This window comes from Schistosoma mansoni, chromosome 4, assembly GCF_000237925.1.
Source record: "Schistosoma mansoni strain Puerto Rico chromosome 4, complete genome".
Taxonomy (NCBI): domain Eukaryota; kingdom Metazoa; phylum Platyhelminthes; class Trematoda; order Strigeidida; family Schistosomatidae; genus Schistosoma; species Schistosoma mansoni.
This window is the reverse complement of record NC_031498.1, coordinates 6,245,021-6,271,195: the sequence shown is the minus strand read 5'-3', so window position 1 is coordinate 6,271,195 and position 26,175 is coordinate 6,245,021. Positions and strand designations below refer to the sequence as shown.

Here is a 26,175-nt window from a genome sequence, read left to right as displayed (position 1 = left end):
GTGGTTGCAGATGTCTCTATGCCAATCATTGGTATAGACCTGTTACAATACCACAATCCACTAATCGACACTCGCTCAAAAAAGTTAATAGACGGAAACACTAAGTTATCTGTTTGCGTAACTCCCTTTTCTGGTTGTAGTTTATCCCCAGTCACAATTAGGCACACCATAGACCCCCTATATCAATCATTACTCGAAAATTACTCCGGGATTTATCAACCACAACCGAAATTGCCTTGTGTAACCAGCAATGTCACACATCACATCTCGACTACAGGACCACCTGTATTCTCGAAAGCTCGCCGACTCGCTCCCGAAAAGCTTAGGTTGGCTAAAAATGAATTCGACCATATGATAGACTTAGGGATAATTCGACCATCAAATAGTCCATGGTCATCTCCATTGCACATGGTCCCTAAAAAGGACAGCAATGATTGGCGTCCAACTGGTGATTATCGGCGTCTGAATGCTAATACCATTCCCGATCGTTACCCGTTGCCTCACATTCACGATTTGACAGCTACCTTGAAAGGTACAACTATCTTTTCGAAAATCGACTTGGTTAAAGCTTACAACCAAATACCCATGGCAACCGCCGTCATCACTCCTTACGGCCTTTACGAATTCTTGCGAATGCCTTTTGGTTTAAGAAATGCAGCTCAAACCTTCCAAAGGTTCTTAGACGACGTCTTCCGAGGTCTCAACTTCGTACATGCGTATGTTGATGACTGCCTTATAGCAAGTCCGGACAGAGAATCACATCTCAAGCATCTGGACATTGTTTTCGATCGACTCCAAAGGCATGGCATTACTGTCAACATTCAGAAATGCCAAATCGGATCAACCTCTTTAGACTTCTTAGGACACACCATTAATGCTAAAGGTATCCGACCCCTTAGAAGCAAAGTGGCGGCCATTCTGGATTACCCAGAACCGACCACAACCAAGCAGTTGCGAACTTTCAACGGCCTTGTAAGTTTCTACAGACGGTTCATACCTAAATGCGCATCTCTAATGAAACCGTTAACCGACCAACTTCGTGGAAATGCGAAATCAATTAGTTTAGACGACACCGCTCGAAAAGCATTCTCCACAGTTAAGGAACATATCGCTAAGACAACCCTGCTTGCGCATCAAGACACTCAAGCACCCATTAGAATCGCCGTAGACGCATCCGACTCAGCAATCGGAGGTGTCTTACAACAATGGATTAACAACTCTTGGCAACCTTCAGGATTTTTCTCGAGACGGTTGCTAGACGCTGAGTCTAGGTACAGCACGTTCGGTAGGGAACTCCTAGCTATGTATTGTGCTGTACGGCATTTCCAACACTCTATCGAAGGAAGAGAATTCACGCTTTTTACCGATCACAAACCTCTTACCTTCTCTTTAAGTTCATCTTCAGACAAGTACTCACCGCGAGAGTTTCGACAACTCGACTACATTTCGCAGTTTACTTCAGATATACAACACATTTCTGGAGCAAACAATGTAGTCGCAAACGCCTTGTCTCGAATAAGTTCCTTGAACAGTTTCCAAGAAGTAGACCTTCTTAAACTCGCTCAGCTTCAAAAAGAAGACATTGATCTTCAGCATGAGCTATCCTCGACAACTCTTAAACTATGTATTAAGCAGATGGGAACAGGTAAGGAAGCCTTACTTTGCGACACATCTACGGGTAGGGATCGTCCAATAGTACCAAAACATTATCGACGCAACGTCTTCAACACGTTGCACAATCTTTCTCATCCAGGTGTTCGTGCAACAGTCAAACTTATAGCCGAACGGTTTTGCTGGCCTGGCATGAATAAAGACGTGAGGGAGTGGGCACGCTCCTGTGTATGCTGTCAGAAAGCTAAGGTCATAAGACACAACAAATGTCCCTTAGGCTCTTTCAAAACCCCTGACGCTCGTTTCGACCACGTCCATATAGATTTGGTAGGACCCTTACCCGATTCAAACGGATACTCATATCTCTTAACATGCGTAGACCGTTTTACTCGATAGCCAGAAGCAGTACCGATTAAGGACATTACTGATGAAACAGTGGCTCGCGCCTTCGTCGAACGATGGGTAGCGAATTTCGGTTGCCCTTCAACCATCACTACAGACCGCGGACGCCAGTTCGAATCTGGACTTTTCCGTTGTCTGACCTCACTATTAGGAATCACTCGCTTCCGAACGACCGCCTACTACCCACAAGCAAACGGGTTGGTAGAACGTTTTCATCGCCAACTTAAGGCTTCATTATCAGCTACAAACGTTTCACAGTGGACAGACGCTCTTCCACTCGTCTCTCTAGGTATCCGCAATGCAGTCAAGGCTGACATTGGATACACTGCATCTCAACTCGTTTATGGAACGACACTCCGACTCCCAGGAGAATTCGTGGATCCTTCAGCCTCTTCATTGAACATGGATCTAAACTCTTACACGAGTAGGCTTACAAACGCTATGCGTTCAGTTAAACCTGCTCACACTCGACCTCAACCAACTGATGTTTTCATTCAACTTGACTTACGACATAGTACGCACGTCTTCGTTCGTCGAGACTCACGTCGAAGGTGCTACTGGCCGCTAGTTGTAAAACTAGAATACCAATCGTATCGTCACGCAGTTTGTTCTTGATTAGTAAACCCCTTTTAAATGCCACCATGTATTATTCGCTTTGGGGGATAAGGACGTTTGGGCCACATCAGATGCTTAGCTATTACTATGTAGCTTGGAATTGTAATTAAGTTATATTTTATTTGACAAAGCTTAGTTTAGCCAGTTTCTTGTCGTACAGCAGCTTCGCGATCCTAGGAGTCAACTAAGTTTTTGTTATTTGAACTTTCTCAAAACGTTCACTGTCTATTTAGAGCGGAATCCCAATTCTTCTATGCAACACCTGTGTGTACAGAGTAAAAGCTATCTTGACATTTACGTGGCTAAAAGCTCTACGTATTGTTCAGGGATTTCTAAGACGTTTATGAAGAAATGTACGACTGTGTGTAGTGACTCCAAATCTTGACCGACAATGAACTCCATATCATTGTGCCTAATCAGTAGGTAACCTAATAATATTCATCGTATATATGTCTATATCTTGGTAACCAATATTAATCATTATGCACCTGGAAATATCTATCGGAAACTATTAAATTCTGGGCAATATAGATTATTTCTGAATATCATCCTGAAACTCTTAACTATTTCCCTCATTTTTCGTCACTCTCTCTCTTGATGCCTCCAGCACATAGCAAATCCGATTATCATAGGATGCAATAAAGAATATTTAAATGTAAGCCAAATTTTACTTTTGTCATAAGTTCACTGAGGCTCCCTACCATGCACTTTTATCCCTAAAACAGCTTTTGGTCAACTTATGCTCAATTCCGAGGTCATTTACATAAATAAATAACTTACCTGAAAACCTCTATCACTTAAATAACAACTGGTGAGGTATACACATTGCTGGGGCGGCGTGGGAATATTTGGACTTTATCGCGGTCACCCTCTAATGGCAATGGAGTGCCACCATCTCAAAGTAATGATGAGGTCTCCCACCCCCTTTTCTCCTTCGGTGTCTGGTATTCTACAGACCCCTAAACGACCTATTACTCACACAACATTCTATACTTTGATAAAGACAAGGCACAAATATTCCCGGCCTCCAGTATAGACACCTTGTTATATTAGGTTGTCAGTACCCGTTATTTGCATTGAATGTCTATCGGCCCTGTTCTTAGTACTGCAGCCCCGAATCTATGTTTAACGATTCAGAAATGTCAGGAATACCACATGGTAGTAAAAGGTTAATGAATCTGAGTTTATCTGTGGGACGAAAATATTAGATCATTAGGTATAAAGTTTATTATCGGACTGCAGCATTTCAATTTCACCCTTCTGTGTAAATGTCTCATTGGCAGGTACGGCTCGAAAATTGTCTAATGACTATGGTAGCAAAGTAGTAGGATCGGTACGTTGGGCTGACACATGCTTGTTTATGACAACTGCATGATCACTCTTACCTAGGGATGGCTGTGGTAATTAGGAGTATTTGAATTATAGTATGAACCAGGAATCCCAGAAATAACGCAATTTAACCAAAAAGTACTAGATGAACACGGACGAATGTGTTGTATTTGAAATTAAAAATCGGGCAGTCATCAAGTACAAAGGAATTATTGGTTCATATAAACACCACAGTGGCATATAATTGAGGTTCGTAATGTCATCCTCATAATAAGTTAACATAAGATCTAGTAAGGATGACTCTGGGTCCGAGTCGTGCCTAGTTGTTTGCTTCACATTTCTCACTAGGGCCCATATGATAGTCGCATCAACTGGTTCCTGTTCGAATGGATTTTCTGACATTTCAGTGCTCTGATTTTTCCATTCCACCGTGGGTGCATTAAAGTCTCCTGAAATTAAACATCAACCACTTTGTGACCAGGTAGTGGGACCGCCTAGAAAGACTTCATTCACTCCACAGCTTGGACTGCGGAAGACCAAACAAATCATCAACCCTTATATTTTGTATTTCAAGCGGCAACTAACTACTTCACACATCCCACATTTATGAGATGTGTTATTAACAACGGTAAATGGGATAGTACTTCGAATGAATACAGCTACTCTTCAACCTTTACGCTTCTAGTCCCTGTCGTCCCTTAATAATGTAAAACATAGAAAATCAAGTTCTCTACTGTCTACAGACAGCTTCAGCCAAGTTTTATGACTGTGACGAAATCTGGCCTGGTGGAGTCAATCTGAATGCCTAGCTTCGATCACTTGTTGAGCAAGCTACTGGGATTTGTGCAACAGATCCGGAGCTCATTTAGATTACTTCATACTGAACCCGGAGTGGCTTCAAAATCAACCTCTATCGAAGCCTCAGCACCCGAAAATTACAATTTTTAGGTCCTTTTCCCTAGCGCCTAACCTTAGTTTTAGTTCTTTTTCAGCTTCTCGTCTGTTCATAGTGTTCGCGGGCAGCAAGACTTTACGGACAAACTCCTGACCTTTTTAGTTTACGTCTATTTTTTATTATTAAGTCTATTTCATTGGAAGATCTAAATGTTACTTTTAGTAGCCTGGTTTGGTTCTGTTTCAATTTCATTTGGCTACCTTGTCTATAAACCTTTAGGAAGATGACTCCGGAGATATACCGAGGCAGTAGCTACTTAAGTAGTTGTTTTGTCAAATCAATGTCCTACTCTCAACGAGCTTTACATCCCGAGCTTTCACTCTCCTTGACCCTACAGAAGGTAACTGACCTGTCGTTATGATCAGCTAAACTACTTTTTGGAGGACTGGCTTTTTCATAGTAACATAATGTAGTTTCTTATTCTAGATCTGTACCCATTCATCAAAGTTCATTAAAGTAGCAATCACAGCCGCGTCACACATGCTTCGAAATTCTGGATGACTGTCGATGAATTGGGTGATCGGGTTTTTCTTTCTCCTGTAAGGAACAGACCTAGTCTTACGATCAGCTTTTCTAGGCGTTTTCTGCTGGCCACCGTTTGGAGGGCACGGAAAGTCTGTTCACTTCGCTGAGAGGCACATAAATTGAAACCTCTAAGTGGGAGAAGGACAGGGCCAATATGACAACGGTGTTCGTAACTAATTTTCATTCTAACAGACGAATACACCCTATCACAAAACGATACTTCAGAAGACATCACTCGAAGTCAGAAATGCTGTGGAAAAAACCTGGAAGACAAGCGCAGACTACTTTACGAAAATTCTTTTCAAAATGTGTTCTCCACTTGGTGTCTGAAATTTTTTCATTTGATTGAGTTAACCTATTTCAATATCCAACCTTGACGGATATTCGAAATTTCGGAGAATGAGTCTTTGGGTTGACAAGTACACTCCTACTTCATTGGGGAAGTTAGATTACCACAAAAAACAGGCTAAAAATTTGAAAAAATTAGTAAGTGGTGGTTGGTTCAGTGACATAAATCACAATTTTAGGTTGATAGCAGCAACTTTCCCCACTTGCTAGTGTATGGACCTTCTGGTGCAGGGAAACGAACTAGAATCATGTGTATTCTTCGTGAGCTGTACGGATCAGGTGTTGATCGACTAAGAATGGAACACCATACTTTCACAAACCCTTCAAACAAGAAAGTCAACTTATCCACAGTTTCGAGTAACTTTCATTTGGAAGTAAATCCTAGGTACATTTATGTAAAGACCTTACTACTTTTAATTTTTGATGAGATGAGATTTTAGGGAGCTGCACCTTTGCTATTTCGGAGTGCTTTCTAGTTTGCCATGACGTGTTATCTGTACACAAACACTCTTAAGTCGCTCCCTAGAACTACTGTCTTATATTTTATTTCGAACGACGGGTAAATTTCATCTGAACTTTTCTTATCACAGACTCTTGCCTACCGTCCAATTAAATCATTATCTGCTGGAATAAGTCATTATTGGTGGATTTCGTTCGCACTCACGATATCGTGACCCATATTAGTCATCAATGTCTAGTTTCACAGGTTCGACATCGAAGAGTCATGTCACTTGAAGTCTCTAATCTTTGGCTGCCATAATCACGCAGACTCTCATGGTTTAAAATCGTTTTTAATGGTCTACTATCTACTATTTGCTGTTTCTGAGTCTCATAATTTCTGTTACATAAACTTATACTTTTTTGAATTGTGTTTTCGATCCTAATATGTTTTATTACTACTAATGCTATTGCTACCCCTCCTACTCTGTGGTTCGCCATGAAAATCTTATCTCAATGCGCTACTGGGAGTGCAAATATAAAAAAGAGACCAAATAAATTCGGATATATATATATAAGGTCTAGATTAAATTTGGAGCTGAAGAATAAGTCCGTCCACACTGATGCAGTCAATTTTGAGCTTTTTCACTCCAAGTCGATGCCCCTGGATATAAAATTGTCAGCTAAGTCAGAAAGTTGTTTTAGAAGTATTATTGTGTATAATAAGAGGAAATCGAGCAACTCAGATGGATATCACCCGTTATATTCACTTTAGACAATAGTTCTTCGTAAGGCATGACTCAACCAAGAACATCGGACGGAATTTTATTCAGTAGATAAATGTACATACTTAGCACTTCCTAGTGAAAAGTAACTCAATCACCGGATCTAAATACCACTCTCAGACAATACATTCAATGTCAGACATCACTATACATACTTTTTTTTTCAAGGGATGATGAAAATCATCTGTGAGATACACTTGGAAGATTATGGTTTGGAGTTCTAAAGACTCGGAAATTCGACTTCGAAATTGAGGTTATAACTATGTGTGGTTCGTTGCAAGCTGTTTTGTGACTTCCTAGTCTTGTTTTGTATGATAGTAAGTTGAACTGCTCAACATCTGTGCCAGTCTGTCATGGTCATAGTAGGTGATGACTAGTTGACTGGCCATAAAAGGTTTTGAAAATGTACGTAAACAGTTGTCCTGAAACTTTACCTTGTTACAAAAATAAAGTATTCCTTTTTAAGAGTGTGAAGCACCAACCTATTCGATCATAGGTGTTTTCCAAGCATTGCTCGTATATCCTGGGACCACCGGGTAAGTAATACAGTTGTTAGGAAACGGGTACTAGGTAGTGATGGCAAATCGTTTGATGAAGTAGTGAAACTTCATCAGTTGAGATGGCTGGGACACGTGTTACGCATGCCCAACCACCGACGTGCGATGTCTTATGGTGTAGGAGTAGGTCGGAAGAAAGCTAGGGGCGGCCAGACCAAAACGTGGCACAAATCCATGAAGTCACTGACAAGTGGACTGAGCCATATTGGTAGGTGTAGACTACCTGGTTGGGATGCGCGAGATGATAGCAACTGATGGTTAGAGACCTTGAATGACATGGCTCAAAATCGTTTGCAATGGCGAAGGTGCATACACTCTTTGTGTTCTATCAAATTCTAACCCGAATTCTTCATGTCCCTATCCTTTTTCCCTTTCCAAATTTATTTCACTGTATTATACTCCTTCAATAACATCTTCAAACCCTTATCTTTCACATAATACTTATACTCTTACTACTTCTACCACTATGGGATTTGAATCGACAACTGCATCTCTGTGCTAATGTGGTATGGCAACTCGAACTGATATACGTACGCACGAAGTTCTACGTTGTGACTGACTGACTCAGGCTTTGTATTCAATACTATCCTTAACAGTTGTTTGTTTTTTCGGTAGAACGAGTACTAATATTTTATAAACGCTTAGGAATCATCACGGTGAACTATAGAACGAAACAAAGCGGGAATATTTTTCGGTCAAGTTATACCATTACTTTTTTTGTCGTTATTATCATTACGCGATATTTATTCTATATCTTCACGACCGTCTATATTCGGTTTGATGGATCTGTTGACGCCTCTTTCAACAGTAACCTATTTCGATAGGTAGAAAATAACGTACCAATTATCTAAGTAGTCTTATGAAATCACCGTAAATTTACCAGTCCTTGGTAGTTAGTTCCAGAGAATTGAAATTCATAAGTTGACGTAAAAATCATATGTCCTCAGATCCTCAACCTGTTAATCCAGCGATTTTAGTCACATTTCGTTTATTTTTGTAATTGCTCTCGATAATATCAGTATGTCGTTTACTTTTATTCTAGTGATGTTGGGATTTACGACCGAATTGTCATTCAAGAGTTAATCAAAAGCATGGCATCAACAGCACAGCTTGACAGTGGGCAACAGAAAGATTTCAAAGTAGTAGTTCTGCACGAAGCGGACCATTTAACACGTGATGCACAACATGCTTTACGTAGAACTATGGAAAAGTACATATCCACTTGCCGTCTTATATTGTCAGCGGAATCTACTAGTAAGGTTAGTTCTGTTCTGGAGTTGTGATAGTATGCTCTCTGTATTATATTCTTCGATTTCCAAATCGTTGTAAATAGGACTCTATTTTAAAAGTAGAGTGATCAACAAAAGTTAGGCGAATAAGACCATTACATTACATTCGATTTTTTATGGTATAATACAGAGTTAATGGTGTTGCGTTGTTGAAGTCGGCTTTATATCATGGTGCTTGCTTGTTCAGTGATATGCTCTAAGTTGGTAATTTCTCAGTTAGCTTGAGTAAACAAGACAAAATACCAAAATTCTCCGATTACTAATGTAAAATAAATGTGTTGTATCTACAGTTTAAATGGCGTGTAAGCGGTTTTTTCTTGGCATTCAAAAATGATAACTAGATCAATACTATTTACACTTAGTTATGGATAGTAGCCAATTCCGCTGTAGTTTGACTGTTTATTTAAAATTGCTTAGTATTTAGATGTGCTTATGTTTAGTCAATCTACTTAATAAGAGTGAAAACTGACAAAGTATCTTTAAATGAGGTGTTGTGTTTTGTAGATGAACCTATTGAACTAGTGGCATATTTATTGTGTGATAGTGTTGATTCTTCGTTTATTTACTGTAATAAAGAGGTCAGGAGTAGCGCTAATCCATTTTGCTGGTGCTCATGGTATACTTTAACTTTTACTGTAGAATTTATTAGTTCATAGTTTCGTACATAGAAAATTAATCCTATATGTAATTAATAAATCCAAATGAGTAGTGTTTTTCGTTGCTGCTTGCTTCATAGTGTCCATTATGTGCCAACTGTGTTTGTATAGTATATTCTTTACTAAGCAACTTATCATTTGGTTATTTATTTTGCAGATCATTTCCGCTACTCGTTCAAGATGTCTACCAATAAGAGTTTCTGCCCCATCTATCGATGAAATTGTTGAAATATTGAGAAATACAGCCCGCCGAGAAGGCCATTCAATGCCGGTTGAACTAGCTAAACGTATCGCGTTAGCATCCGAACGGAACCTACGTAGAGCTCTTTTATATGCTGAGGTAGCTAAGTGGCAGCATTGCCCCATGCTTCCAGACCAGAGTGTGCAGTTACCTGACTGGCAAGTCTTTCTTACCGAGACAGCATCAGCCATTTTGGCGGAACAAAGTCCGAAAAAGTAAGTGTCGTATATATATGTATATTCAAATCAAGTTTATGTCGCTGTTGGTCGCTGGCAACACACTGCCACATCATAAATCCGTTCTCTTCAGACCTTGATTTATTCTTGACTGTATTTCAAAGTACTGATTTATGTATTTCATATTATCCAATCAATGGAGTCGCATCGCATTAGTTCCATTTCATAAATTGATTGGATTTCCACTTCGTTCAACGATTACAAGCACTATCAAGCTGTTTTGCTTTGAAACCTTCCTATGTAGGAATTATCAACACCACAGAAGACTGGGTTGTACGATGGATTTACTTACTAAACAATATTTCTTATTAGATGTCAGCATGTCGGTAAAACTTATAAATGTGTGTATTGTGTTACCATTAAATTCACTCATTATCACTCTTAATCGAGTATTTAGTTATGATTACAAGAGAGTCACAAGAGAATAATTTCCTCCTCTTAAATAATTACATGCTGATGCAACTGAAAACAAACTATAATTTTTTAACCTACAAAAGTTTCCTCTGAAACGAATCATTTTGATGTTGAAGTACTCATTCGTAATCCAAGTTCCACTGGGGACTTGTTAAACAGAGGTCAAATAATTGGAATTGTCAGAAGTCAGAAGTCCCTGAGTCATGAGAATTTTTCTCCAAACTTCTTTAAACTCTCATCCTTTTCGATTTATTGCAGCGAACTCCGAGCTCAATAGTGTATGTGTCTAAAATATAAAATCTTAAAAAAGTTCGAGTAAGATACATATTAGGTTTTAGAATAGGTCCACCCCTAGTTTACTCACTTTCCGCAATCATTTGGAGTTGTGCCCCCAAATTCTCTGGTACGGCTGAGGGTGGGGAGAGTCAGTTCCCCCTCGTCGAATGCTCTCACATATCTATGTCAGTCAGTCGGTCACAACGTAGAACTTCGTGCGTACGTATATCAGTTCGAGTTGCCATACCACACTAGCACAGAGATGCAGTTGTCGATTCAAATCCCATAGTGGTAGAAGTAGTAAGAGTATAAGTATTATGTGAAAGATTAGGGTTTGAAGATGTTATTGAAGGAGTACAATACACTGAAATAAATTGGGAAAGAGAAAAACGATAGGGACATGAAGAATTCGGGTTAGAATTTGGTAGAACACAAAGAGTGTATGCACCTTCGCCATTGCAAACGATTTTGAGCCATGTCATTCAAGGTCTCTAGCCATCGGACTTGACGTCATTCGCATAGGTGAAATCCCATCATTTACTAGTGTATATTACTTTATAAACTAGAGTTCTTGGCTGGGGTTGTCAGTGGTATAGTTACTCAGTGGATATAAAAACTCTAAGAAAAGCATTATTACAGCCAAACTGTACAATATATTTTACAACCGATGATCCTAAAGGAAGATAATGAAGGCAGTCTCTCTGACTTCGTCTCTATGTACACTAATCACCTCAGCTGCTTCTGCAGAGCTAGTTATTATCGTGATCCATCTAATAAAATTAGACCTTTCTATTCAAATAAAGCTTATGCAACCACGCTGACCAGTTTGGTCATCATTGTGGCTTCTGCTTTTGTTTAACCTTTTGTTCAATGATATCGAGAATTTTAGAAATTATTTGTTATCCCTCTTGTTGAATTACATTTGTTATTTCGTTTTTAACATAACTATGACTAATATTTGTCTATTTTTTTTCGTACAGAACTATCATTAGTGTTCAACTTCTTAGTGAGAATTCGTAACTGTTTCACTAGTTTATTTTTAAAACAATTCATTTATTAATACATTTGAATAGTACAGCAAACTTATTCATCTTTCATCTTCAATGAATTCTTTAGTTCGTTCTTAATTATTTTCATAGGTACAACAATTTCTAACACTGTTAACCAACTCACCATCGCTTGATTAGTACTAATGGATTAGTGTAGAGCTGTGAAGAAAAGCTAATTGAGAAAGACATTTCTTTGTTCCGTCTATTGTTTTTTAGTGTTTAGACGGTAGTTTTCATCATATTGAAATCGTACTACATAGTGATTAGATTACTATTTTCTGTATCATATATTAATGGCTGAACGTTCTCAAATTTTCTTCTCTACAGAATATTAGAAGTTCGCAATCGTCTTTATGAATTGTTATGTCACTGTATTCCGCCCAACATTATAATGAGAGTAAGTTTTTATTAAGATAAAATAATTTATTCTTGAATTTTTTTATGAAATGAAACTTGCTTATGATCCAAGTATTTAAAAGTTTACCAAAACTAAATATGACTTATTTTTGAAAGGGTTCTGGGACAAATCTTAAAATGCAAACATGACAATTTGATCCTACTATACCCACTATTGAGAAAAAAATGAAGTCAACATCAAATTGGAGATAATATCAGCTTGTTTAAGATTATCTGTATGGAAACTTTCAACTACTGATGTGTTTATGAGGATAGATATTATTGTGGATCTGTTGGAGTCGGGAAATACCACAACGCTAAATTACCAGTAGCATTAGTGGCTACTGAAATTTATTTAAGTAGTAAATTTTCAAAAGTAAACTTTATATGTTGTTTTTGTCAAAATGAATTTATACTGTTTGGGACTTTATTGTCCAGTGTGAAGTGTTGTTTGAAGGGTGTTATTTTAAAACATCGTCATAATTAGATATGATGGAACTGACTAAAGATTATATATACAGAGTTTATGGACTTGAGTAGTGGCATTATAAGGTAGTAAATCTGGTAATTGAGTATCATTAACAATAGAGCAATTATATGTTCACTATCTATGTAAAGAGTAAACTGAACCAGAACTTTTACATCACTCGAATTATAAGAGTCTTCAGTTACTGATTTTCACTGTTGCACAAGCTTCTATAGAAAATGTCTATTGTTCTGTTCACAAATAACTTCAATAATTAAAACCTTTATGAATTTGTTTTATATAACGGTCTGATTATTTTCTGTTCTAATAATGTCTCTTATTAATGAAGTAAAAGTTTACAATCTGTCTTTTCAAATCACATTGCTTATGTGAGCTGTATTGACACTATTTAGTTTCATAAACCGGAGTGAACTGGGTTTCGAACCTACGATCACTTATTTGTTGAAATCTGAGTATTTTTAACAAACCACCGCTACAAAATTAGTTTTTGTATTTTCATACAGTATTTCCTTACAATCACATGTACGTTGTTTACTCATTTGACATGACAAAAATGAGCAATTTGTTTCCGGCATAACTGTTCTCAGTTTTGATTACTGAAATGTTTCATCCAACTAAAGTCAGTATTTCTAGACATTTTCTATCAAACAGTCGAAGTTTTCTGATATTTTATCTGAGACCTAAACCTAAATTCCTCTATCTTTTTAGTTAAACTTCGATAAATTTCATATGAGATTAACATTCATGTTGCACATCTACATACTCAATATACCAAAGGTTATACGTGAATGGAGCTATTCGTCTCAGTTTATTATTTTGACAAACTTTTATTATACTTCATTTCTGTAGTCGCATGTTTAACCGTGCAATGAGCTGTGGATAACACATTTTACATGAAATTAACTATGCCAAAAGGATACGTTTTGAGATAGACACAGTGATTGTGGACCCGGAGTTGATTGATTGATTTGAATGGTCAAAATTGTTATCCATTAATTGATTTTCTTAGAGATATTTTCGTACGAATTGCTTATTTAAGCTATTTTGTTAAATAAGTGGGTTATTTCATTGTATTATATTCATATCTCAATTCATGTGTGTATCGGTGAGTAATAAGGTAGGCATATCAGTCAATGAGTTGATAATTTTAGTTTTCTGTGTCTCGTTACGTCAGTATCATTAAAATCCTTTATGTATATTAATCTTTAGACAATATTGTTTCTTTTTTCAAGAACATAGGTTTTCGGTTAAATATTATGGTCATTTTACTTATACATGTTTATATGTTAGTGAATTTTTAGTCTGATTAGATCAAAAGTATTTTAGAGTGAGAAGTGTACTAAATAAAATAATGGAGATTTTGATGACACTATTGATAATAATCTTTGGTTTATTTCTTACGGGTATTTTTAAGATTTTCATTTCTTTTCTTAAATTACTATTATTATTCATTGATTTGAAAGAAGATAAAGATGGAATTGTTTTGTACTACCGGTATGAGTAAGAAGTAATTTGGGAAAGAAATACATTAGGATTAAAAATGTTATATTGGAGTGATTTGAGCATTTAACTTCCAACTATCCTATCGTTAGTTCGAAACAAGCTTTGTCCATGTTGGTTTCAGCAACTGAATAATACTCTTACTCAAGACAGATAGGTTAAAACAATACACAATGGTAATCTAATTTTTTAAAGTTAACCTCGTATGTTCACTTCTACAAGAAGAAGGTAATTCATACATTTTTATTCTCTTTTTTTGTTAGGGTCTAGTTGACAATTTATTAAATTCATGTGATCGTAATTTAAAACTGGAATTGGTCCAATTGGGTGCAGAATATGAACATCGATTGAATTTAGGCCAGAAACCAATTTTTCATTTGGAAGCGTTTGTAATTGCATTTATGGCTATTTACAAACGATATATAGAAGATGCTCTAGGTTCTGGGATGGAATGGTAACATTAACATAAAACAAATATTCAATTCTCAAGATGTATTGTGTATATTTATTACGAGTTATCTTGATAAATAAAAGTTTCTTTTGTAGATATTGTTTGTTTGAATGACAGGTCAGGTTACTTTACCATGGGTATTCCGGTTAGTAAAGTAGAGTTATGGTTTATTCTTTTATTTGGGAATAGAAAGAATAACATGTATTGTTATTTAGTCCCGTTAAAACGCAGCGGTAGAGGTGAGAACAAGTTCTTGTCATAGTTGTTAACTAATAATATGGTGACTAGTTAATTGCATTATGACTATTCTAAATGTTATCAACACATTAAGACAACGTTATCTGCAAAATTTCGTTGATGATGCAGTTAAGACGTTTTGTTAGATCAGGTGAACATAGTCCTGTTTCTCGTTTATGATAATCCAGTGCGAAGGTTGTATTGCTATCAATGTAGATAGCGTGCTTCCGAACAAAAATTTTAAGATAATGTTAAGAAATATTTGTCGAGTTATATATCTAAAGAAAGAATATTTTATGATACAGTCTTATTTAATAGACTGAAGTTAGTCTTCATATTGAAAGAGATAATCCTTGACCTGAAGTATTTATGATGTATTTATTCGTTGTTTGTGGTCAAGTGTTGTATGTGTAATTATTTTCATCTTACAAAGTATATTTTTCAGGCCTCTACTATTGATGTTAGTACAACTTCCTTGACTATGAGAAAGTGTTTGACAGCGTGGATAGAAGAACCTTATGGAACCTTCTTCGACACTCTGGTATATCTCAGAACATTGTCAACATCATACGGAATTCTTATGATGGACCACACTGCAAGTTCTTGAATGTAAGGCAGCAATACAGATACATTCCAAGTGTCACATAGGTCTGATTACTCTCATCCTTTCTCTTCATTAAGGTGGTTGACTAGATTATGAAGACCTCCACATCTCAAGAGAAGCATGGAATACAATGGACAGCGTGGTTGAGGCTACACGATTTTGACTTCGCAGATGACCTAACTCTTCTATCCCATAAACACCATCAAATGTAGGTCAAAACAACCAGTGTAGCAGCAGTTTCTACAGCAATAAACATCAACATACACAACGGAAAAACAGAGATCCTCAAACTCAACACAGAGAACACCAACGCAATTACACTTGATGGAGAAGTTTTGGTAGAGTTTGAAACTTTCACGTACCTTGATAGCAAGGCGTGTATCTGGTACAGGTGTGAAGGCGAGGATTGACAAAGCAAGGACAGTATTCCTACAATTGAACAACATCTGGAACTCAAAACAATTGTCAAATAACAAAGTTAGAGTCTTTAATACGAACGTCAAGAAAGTTAGTTCTACTGTGCATAGCAGAAACTCGGAAAACTACTACAACCATCATCAAAAATGTACAAATATTTACAATCTATTTTCTGTGCAAGATACTAAATGTCCGTTGGCCAGATACCATCGGCAATTCATCTAATATCATTTATTTTTATCACTTATTCCGGGTCACCTTTACTGGTGGAATTCTTCATATACTTTTGGTTCCTATCTATCAGAAGCTTGGTAATTGTTATCAAAGATAAACAAGTTGTAAGCTACTCGTCAAGAATTTTTATGGTTTGCTTTGACAGAGGGCTGGTAATTTATCATTTCTTGTCATTCAATCAACAAGTTTCAAATGTCAGTGATTGATATTGGTCATAGGTGTTCAAGCTTAACACACGTATACATTTTACCTCCCAGCTCGTGATTCACTGTAAATAGCTTTGAGTTTATAATTATTTATCAAACCAATAACTTTAGTCGTTGAATTTAAAGATTAAATTTATGAGAGTAGGATTTGGCAAGGAGTTTATAAAATACCCTTATATATAAGGGTATAGTTCCGACATTCCAAAAAGCAAAAAAGGGGGGATTATGTATAACGATAACAATAGGAGGTTACATAAATCAGTGAAGTGTTTAAAAGAAGACAAAATAAGTTCACAAAACAATAAGTGGTCATTAACAAATAATTATCACGCCATCGAGAAGTTAACCTATTTACCTGTCTTCGGTTTACACGTTTGTGTCAACAGGTATTAATGACAACGAACAATCGCAATAGAGACAAATTCGATAGTAGTTGTATGATTATTGTAAAATCTATATGTAAGTTGAATTATTGTATGCTGTCATGTGTTTTCTTGCAATAATTTTTCTGTTCGACATAAATGACTAAAATACATGGAAAAGTAAGTAGAAGCCTCTCTTTTGGTCCTTGGTATACTTGAGCTCACCATTTTATGTAAATTAGAAAACTGAACTGGGGGTAAGAGCAAGGAGTGCCTTGTGACTTATTTAACTTGGATTGTTTTAGTGGACAGATCATATTGTCTATTGTGATCAGTTTGTTTAAAAGGATATTTCTTTTGAATGCATCTTTAATATGTTTGCTAGTTTTTAGCGAAACCTTTTTATGAAGAAATTTCCATTTGTATAACATCATTTCATGGAACTTAGGATCTGTCATTCGCGTTTGTGTAATTAATTATAATTATAAAACTTGTCCAGCGTAAATAAGTCTTGGACTGGTGTTCTTAATTATCGATCACATTTTTGCGTAGCTGTCCGAGATATAATTGTCAAGTAATTTTTACTAATGATAAGAAGTTAATGGTCATTCTAGGCTAGGTGGACGATAACTTAATCTCAAGAAATATGACTTTAAGAGGTTTTCGAAAACATCCTTGAGACTTATCTACATGTACTTGTTGCAGTGATAAAAAAGTTTACTTCCTACTTATTCTCAGGGAGGGCATACTGGAGTGAACAAGAACATGAGTGGGGACAATCGAATGTATTGAGATAAGATGGTGGTTGGAGGTGGTCAACAGGAAACCCTGGACCCGGGTTTCGTGCTACTTGGCACTCGTCAGCAAGGTGTACCTGTAATCTTGAGGGAACTGGTGCTCTCTGACGGATTCGAAGGACTTGACACGCATGACATTGATCACTACCCAGTGATCAGTCAATTGTGATTACATCTCAGTCCTACAGGAGGTCGAACGCGGCCCGAATAGCTCAGTGGTAACGTTTCTGACTGTGAAGCTGAGGGACACGGGATCGAATCCGTCAGGGAGCACCAGTTCCCTCAAGATTACAGGTACACCTTGCTGACGAGTGCCAAGTAGCACGGAACCCGGGTTCAGGATTTCCTGCTGACCGCCTCCAGCCACCATCTTTTTCTCCCATATATATAGTGCACGCAGTGTCGAGCCACCTAGACTAGTGGCCACATTGCAACTTGATCGATAGCATTCGATCAGCACTAAGAAGGACTTGACACGCGTGACATTGATCACCACCCAGTGATCAATCAATTGTGACAATCGAATGTATTTAATCACAAATTACAAATTATCTCACTAAAATCTGATAACCATACAGTAAACAGTTAATTTGCAAAATAACAATCAATTGTCTCAATCTTAACTGTTCCTTTTGCAAATATCAGTCCATCTTCTCTGATTTCATTGTTCATGCATTTTCATAATGATTGCGCTTCATTCCTGTTCTTTCCTTATTGATCTTCTGCCAAATTGCATTCTATGTCTGACCATCACCATATACTACTTATGTGTATGTAAGTAGCCCACATCACAATACGACTTGATAGAACTATAAACTTTCATTATTGGAAGTAAAATTGATGTCATATACCCTTGTTAACGTTGTATTATATTTACTTTTGTCATTCACAGTCGAATTTTAAAAGTCTAATAACTTGTTCAGTAATTCATTTTTTCACGGTTTCGCTTAATGTCATTGTTAATAATTACGAAATTGAACTTGAAACAAGAAAATCTGATATATGCACGATGCAGAAAGGAAGACGAATACTGATAGCAGATAAAGACTTTCTACAGTTATCAAAATATCTAAAACAAATACTGACACCTAATGATTGATCAAAGAATATCATGCATAACTGAAATAGTGGGAATACAATACATTTAATTAAAACAAAGCAAGACTACATGTTATACTGAACAAATATCACACTAAAGTAAAATGGACGTTAAGCTGAACTTATGTCACACTGAATTAGAATGAGAGTTGTGCTGAATTAAGAAGTGATCTTGCATTTTTTCCTCTCGTAACTATTTAGGTGTCACATCACTTCAATTCTGTACACCAGGTAACTAGCAGAAAGTAGAAGTGAAATAGTAGATAAACAAGAAAATGAGTAAAAACAACTGGAATATACTAAATGAGAAGTTTTTCCTTTATTATTGGTTTTTATTTTTTTGCCACTACTCATCAAACTAAATTTTGTTTACGTGATTAAACACTCGTACAGGATTTTCACCGTAAACCACTCACATACATGCATATATATATGTACACAGTCACACACACATATAAATACATATAAGTATATCACAAAAGTTGATTACAATTTCATTACTATGTACATTTCAATCATAGGGATGAACTAATTTCATCCTTTCTATTTCGTTATTACATTTGTACAAATGCATATGTCTTGAAAATATGCGTGTTTCTAAGTCTAAGAAATTCATTAGGGTTTATTTTGATTTTATATTTGTCAATTTGTAGTTATTCTTAACTATTTCGTTGTTTGCTTGTTCAACACAAATACATAGATATAAATATACCCAATAACGCATACATACATACTCTCATTTGTTCTAGTATGATATGACAAACCCAATGAATTCTTTCTTTTCTTTCAAGAAGATTACATATTCAGTAATCAAATAATAACAGAATGCTAGTTTTTTTATAACTTATACTACTTATATACATTTGATTGCACAAGCAAGAGTTTTCTGGTTAAAGAAATACTTATTTCTTTCCGATTTATCATTCTTCATCTTCCTTCTTCTGTTTCGCTTCCATCATGATGATGATTAGGGTTAACTGATTTATATACTTTTTCTTACATTCTTATTTCATTCCGATTATTTTTACTCTTTAAAAGAGTTTCTCTGTTATTTTACTATCATGATTAAATCTGATTGGACATATTAAGATTTTTATTCATATATATATATATCACTAGAGACTTACCAACAATACTTTACATCTAGAATAAGAGAAAAGCAAAAAGAGGTCCTTTTGATAATTTAATCAAGTGAAAATTTATTTATTTAATTTATTCAATTGTTCATTCATTTGCAGTAAATTAAGACTGAACTTAACAACAATAATAGAGGGAAACAAACAACAACAACATTGAAGTGATAATAAGAAAGGTATAATTGAGAAGAATTTCTGGACATATTTTATTATCATGAGTCGAGTTGATTTATTGAAAGATTTTATTAAATGTTCAGACATTGATAAATAAATAAACACACTTTAATTCAAAGAAAGAATATAGACAATGAATAGAATAATCACAATGTAAACTAGATATAATTCGTATATTATTAAATCTTGATTCAATGAAGATGTTTTAGAAAATACATTCTTCATTTAATATCGATTAATTAGTGATTATCATTTATTAGAAACCCTAATCTTTCACATTAATGCTTATATTCTTACTACTTCTACCATTATGGGATTTGAATCGACAACTGCATCTCTGTGCTAATGTGGTATGGCAACTCGGACTGATATACGTACGTACGAGGTTCTATATTGTAACTGGCTGACTGATTACTTCGATGTTCCAGCTTTTATGTTGTTCTCTTAATAATTGAATTAATTAACTGTTTACAATTACATATTTCGATATTTTCGTAATGAATTAAGATTAAGTAGGGTGAACTATTGAAACAACACCGAACAGTTTATTTTTTGGTCTTAGTTTAAAAATCTCTGACTTATGTAATTTAAACTGAACATTGTGAAACCGCAATGAGTTTATCATAACTGTGATTTTTGAGTACAAATATCAAAGTATGTTGTTTAGTAGATGTGTACGTGTCAATTTTTAACTCCTTAAGATTACATTTTGAAGTGAATAATTAAATTCAACACAGAGATATAATAAACAATACTTTTCAAATAAAAGCTATTCTAAAAGCTAAGTAGTCTGACAATAAGAATTTAGGCAGTAAAAATGAAGTATCAAGTGATGTAAAGATTTATGATAATTACACGCTTAATCATAAGTTATATTCAATTTCCCTGTTGTATAGTGATCTGTAAACGTGGATAAGTTATCGTAATACCAATCGCCCCCAAATGGCCTGGTACGACCGACAGTGAGGAGAGTCCGCTCTCCCTTTCGAAATGCTCTCACATGACCACGTGCATACAGCCACTGCTGGAGAAGTCCTAATCACTGCTTTCTCGCAGCATTACTGTTGTTTACGAAATTGGGAGGACGAAAACGAATGTCTACCGCTTTAACCGGGTTGGTGAACACGGAAGATCCATCTAGTGGAATTGGAAAACTCTGATTCCAAACCAATGGTGCACATGGGCTCGAGGATCCTGAATGAACAAATGGCGGATGAACCAACCATTGGTCGCCGGCTACCATGGGATTGCATCTTTGGACGTTACTCCACTGCCTTATGGACTAGACCTTTAGGTCGAAGGCTCGGGGTGTGGCCCTCTAAGAAAACCACCTGCTTCAGTTTGGGCATCTGGGCAGTATCATAGCCCTCACACAAATCGAACGAGATTTGTGTGGCGCATATATATTTGGTGCCTTCTTGTACCAATATTTATGTGTTTAAATAAAAATAATGAAAAGTAATATCAATGGTAATGTTAAAAGTTTTAACTATTGTTTGACTTCTGCCTCATTTTGGTCAGGAGATATTTCTTATACAATAAACTAATCTACTAGTCATATTAAATATTGATGATTGAGAATGCTTTTTTCAGCCTCTAGCATCAAATTTACTTTGCAGAAGTAATAATGTTAGTTATAATTAGTTAAGCGTAAGTTAAATAAAGGGATAATTCAAAAGTTTTCAGTTTAATTAACCACCGCATCAGTTATTTTCAATTCAGTAAACTTACTAACTTAATCAAATATTACATTTGTCACAAATGAAAGTTGTTTTAAATTATTTGAAGAAGTTATTCAGTTGAAATTTTGACAAAAATAAAGAATGGAGGATACTTCTTTTTTTTTCAATCATGATATAAAGCTCAATATAATATAAAAAATATTAGAATTTTCTTTGCTGCAGTATCTATCCTGTTTAATTTGTAATGAAACTGAACAAACTTAAGGAGTGTTTATAATTCCTTTATGATTGTCTAAAACTTGTTAGGTGTTAGTATTATGCAAAGAGTAGCAGTCATTTTGACATAATTATAGTTTCTAATAGTTGATTGTGGTCAACAGCATCCTTTGTATCTGTATTTCTACTCTCGCATCGAAAAACAGATTAAGTGTGAAACGTCATGGAAACTTCGCAACAGTTTACTGATGGACTCATAATTATTCTGAAGTTCAATACCTTAATGTTTGGGAACTTAAACCCTGTTCAAATTCTCAAGATGAAGTTGGTTACAAAGTATCTTATCAGTAATGTCGTGTAACAAAGTATGTTACAAATCACGGAAGATAATTTGGGAGTGAAAAGCAAGAAATTACTCACATTTATATCAGTTTGACACAAATCAATATATAAGTTATGTTACTATCATTCACTATGAAAAACTTGTAAAGCTACACCATATTCGTTGTTTTCATGGGTTAATAATCAATGAGAATATACAATGCTCACTGTAACCGAATTTGTTCCATTTTTTTGTGGGTTATGAACAAATCTACTATCACACTTATTGCTTATTGAAACATTAAATCGATTTCATTGTGCTACTATCCATCCGGATACTGATTCTGTAAAAATTTGTCCTATACTTTGGTTGATGTCTTTGTCTTGGTGAAACTTACTTTGTATTTCACAAGATAATCTTGATTTCAAGTGTTATAAGGGAAAAATTTACTTGATTTAACCGGTTACGATTGAATCAGTAAGGCAAATCTAAATGCGGCTTTTAACTGTACGTATCATTTTATTTACTCATACGCTGGTATAAAATAACTAACCCCTGAGTTATAGCCAATCCTTGTTTAGTCTATAATGTTGACTGAACTCTATCGATCAAGTTGCAATATACACACATTACTCGCAGTAGATTTTGCTGCTAGGTAGTTGAAAGTGATAAGAGTTTCAGTCTCCCTCAAAAATAGTAATATGCCTTGCTGAAGAGTGCCAGCTAATGCGAAGCTTAAATAAATAATTTCTTACTGGTTGTCTCTAAATATCTGTTTTCTTTTTGGTGTTAAATATAATCCAACTGTGTTTCAGCCAGTCGTAGACGGCACTAAGAGAAATGAGTTGAATTACTATTTTAAGTGCAAATAAGAAAATAATTAGCTGACTGTCTTTTTTCGGAGATTATGGATTCCTGGTAAAACAAGCGGAAATAATTTTGAACCGCATTGAATTTTTAAAATGTACTTCTGATCGTCACAAGAGATACCTTTACTCAGAGGACATTTCAGAAAATTATCTTTATCCCTATTTCGTTATTAACTCTACTGATAATTTTGTATCACTTGGGCATGTGTATCATGATCTTCCTAACCAACCTGATTAAAAGACAAGATGGTGACCAGCTAAACCTCGAAGGTTCTGTTAGAATATAAGGGATATTAAATTTTCAATAATATCGATTCCACCTAACTACAACTTATTAGTAAATTTTTACTTCAGATACCTTGGACTTTGATATTACGACGGTAAGCTTTTTCTTGTGACCAAAGTAATCAAAGATGGACAAAGTTATATGGACAGCCTCAACTTATGATTACGACCACATAGAGATGTTTAAGATTTGGAAGTATTTTATATGGTTACAATGTCACTTAACACAATCGACATTATAATCACTTCGGTCATAGAATGGTTCAGCATATTGTTAAGAAATCTAATAACTTCTACACGGAACAACTATCGGACAACGTATATACAATAGAGATTTCATAAAACTAATTATATATATATGTTTAAATTCATCACTTCTATTTCAGGAAATATATCTATCCTTATAAACTAAAAAATGTGATATCTTCATATAACGTGAATTCTTTCTTATGGTGTATTCAGCTTTCAGTATCAAACAATAGATTTTTCGACATCGAATTCTTCGTCAGTTCATTGGTTTGTATGAGTGAAGATGCAAATACCCCGTAAATTTATTGGTTTTTCTTATAATCACTAGTTTTTATTTATAACTGATCCAGTGACGAATGTTCCTGTTCTATTTTAAAGTAGGATTTATTTATATTAATAAAGTTAATTCTCAAGGTTCAGATACTGGGGATAGATTGTTAAACGTTTTGATAGAGTATGAACATAATATTGAATCGAAAGAATAACTGAATACCATCCAAACATATTTTCAAGCTTCACATACAGCAAATAAAGCAATTCAAGGATCAGATGTGTACTTTATACACTTATCGGTACGGGTTATTTCGTAGTGATCTGTATTTTACTCTATTTATTCATGTCGACAGATTTACTACGGTAGATGTTTGAGAATGCTTCCTTTAGTTTTCCGAGCATTTTTATCTCGAGAATTATATTGGATAATAAACATTTCATTTTTTCATGCTCTAATGGATGAGTAGTTGTAAATTATTTTATATTTGTTTTTCTCAAATAAATTGGTTTGAATAAACAAAGAACAATGTATACATAACGAAAACTGTTATCAGAAATCAGGTTCCTATTAACGAAGTTAACAAACCAATGCTCTTTGAGTCAGCTCATAATGCATCGGCCTTTGTAATGAAAGGTATTGGGTTCGAATCACTATATGAATATCAACATCGATGCGGGTGTATTCAGTTGGCTAGTTCTACGTAGAGCGAAACTCACATTTTAGATTCTATTGCTAGTCACTGTCCAACTTTTGTAAAAAGTTGGCGAAAACTTAATAAGTTGATTTCTTTCGGTTTTATTGCATGATTTCGTACTTATTTCCATTTGCTCTCAATTGTCATAGACATTCATACAGGTTACTTTTTGCGTTTTGACTGTTATTTGAAAAGTAACATATGCATTAACTTAACAGACATGTCCATACAATATTCTGTAGTGCTGTATTTTTTTTATCTTAGGTGTATTACTCAATGTCAGTATCTAATATTTGTATCCCGTTATTATCCTGTTTAAGTTAATATCAACCAAACTTTCAACTAAATAATGAGTAGTGAGTTAAGAGTTTGTCAAAGGGAATTTGTGACATGGGACAAACCTGTTTTGTTTGCACATACCCACTAGTAAAATTATCAGTGATTGTGCTTTATTATCAGTCAATACTGGTTAGTAAACATCAACTGCTTGATTTCAACTAAGTGATCAAATATTAGTTAGTTGTAACAAGTGAATGTCCTGACTATGATCTTTTCTGGTCATGTGAGGATGTGGTGATTAATTTTCACAAATTAGAATGGGATATTTGTTCAGTGCTTCCTACTTCTCAAGAGATCTTCTGGTGAATATGTAATGGTGAAATATAATAACAGAATGAGAACTTCAGTGGTCTGTTTTTTAAATTTTAGTTTCATTTTATTTTTACTCCTTCTACAACTAGAAATTTTTTCTACTTGTATAAAAGAAACAAACAAAAGTGTGATCATAACAGTGACACTTCAACTTTCCTAACTAACTTATTTCATTGAACACACATACAGACATACACAAGCAATCATCTTCAATGTAGAATTTAAATAGCATGGTTGGGTAGGCATTGTATTCCTTATTTATTTATATTAGATTTGAATACATATTAAAGTATACACACATACATTCGTGTACATTCACATTAAAAAAAGCCATTCAAAACAACTTTAATCACAGTTCTAAATCATAATTGTGTGTAAAGTAATAACCATAAACAGAATAATAATTACAATAAAAAATAATAATAACCGAATTGATGAGGAAACCAGACACAGTAACAAAACTAAACAGAAGATAAATAGTATATTGTTACTATTTTAAATCACTAAATGATTGTCAGTTTACCCTATTTTCTTGTTTCTATGTTTGTATTTGTACTAAAGGGTTGATGTTGAAGTTGTTATTACTGTTTTGTCTTTACTCGTTTAATGCAGAAGATATTTTGGCTTGGATAATTTCCAACTGTCCAATTCTTATGTATATATATACAAAGAAAAATCACACAATTAATTGAAAGAAAATTGAACAAAGAAACAAAATAAATAATGAACAATAGAATACATTTTAACATAATAACTTCAACTTTTTTTCTATCTACTTATTTACATAATAAGTAGCATGTATGAAATGTTTATTCTCATTGGTATGTTTATCTATCAGCATATATGCAAGCATGTGTAAACTTACTATATTCTATTGTATTCATATCTTTAATACCTATATATATGATGAGTATGCATAAGTAGGTTTTTTCTTGTTGATTATTTGACAGATGATTTTAATTTGTGTTTTTCTTTTGTTTCCTCCTAAAAAAGATTTTATCTGTTATTAGATTTATCTAAAAAAAAGTTGAGTTTTCCCTTTTTTGTGGTGTTGGGGATATTTCAACAAAAAAAAAATTAGTTTTTTTTTATACATAAAATAACCGAA

The 26,175-nt window shown here is 35.0% G+C and overlaps 1 protein-coding gene across 1 annotated transcript; it reads left to right on the top strand.

Annotated features, from left to right (window-relative positions):
* Positions 1 to 5,836: 5,836 nt before the first annotated feature.
* Positions 5,837 to 14,658, top strand: Smp_050820 (putative replication factor C / DNA polymerase III gamma-tau subunit; the record flags this gene model as incomplete). The annotated part of the gene is made up of 6 exons (XM_018796648.1): positions 5,837 to 5,923; positions 5,965 to 6,170; positions 8,608 to 8,824; positions 9,668 to 9,966; positions 12,054 to 12,123; positions 14,373 to 14,658. 6 exons carry the CDS (start codon positions 5,837 to 5,839, stop codon positions 14,565 to 14,567), a joined length of 1,074 nt encoding a protein of 357 aa, XP_018651769.1. The 3' UTR covers positions 14,568 to 14,658.
* Between the last annotated feature and the right edge of the window lie 11,517 nt (positions 14,659 to 26,175).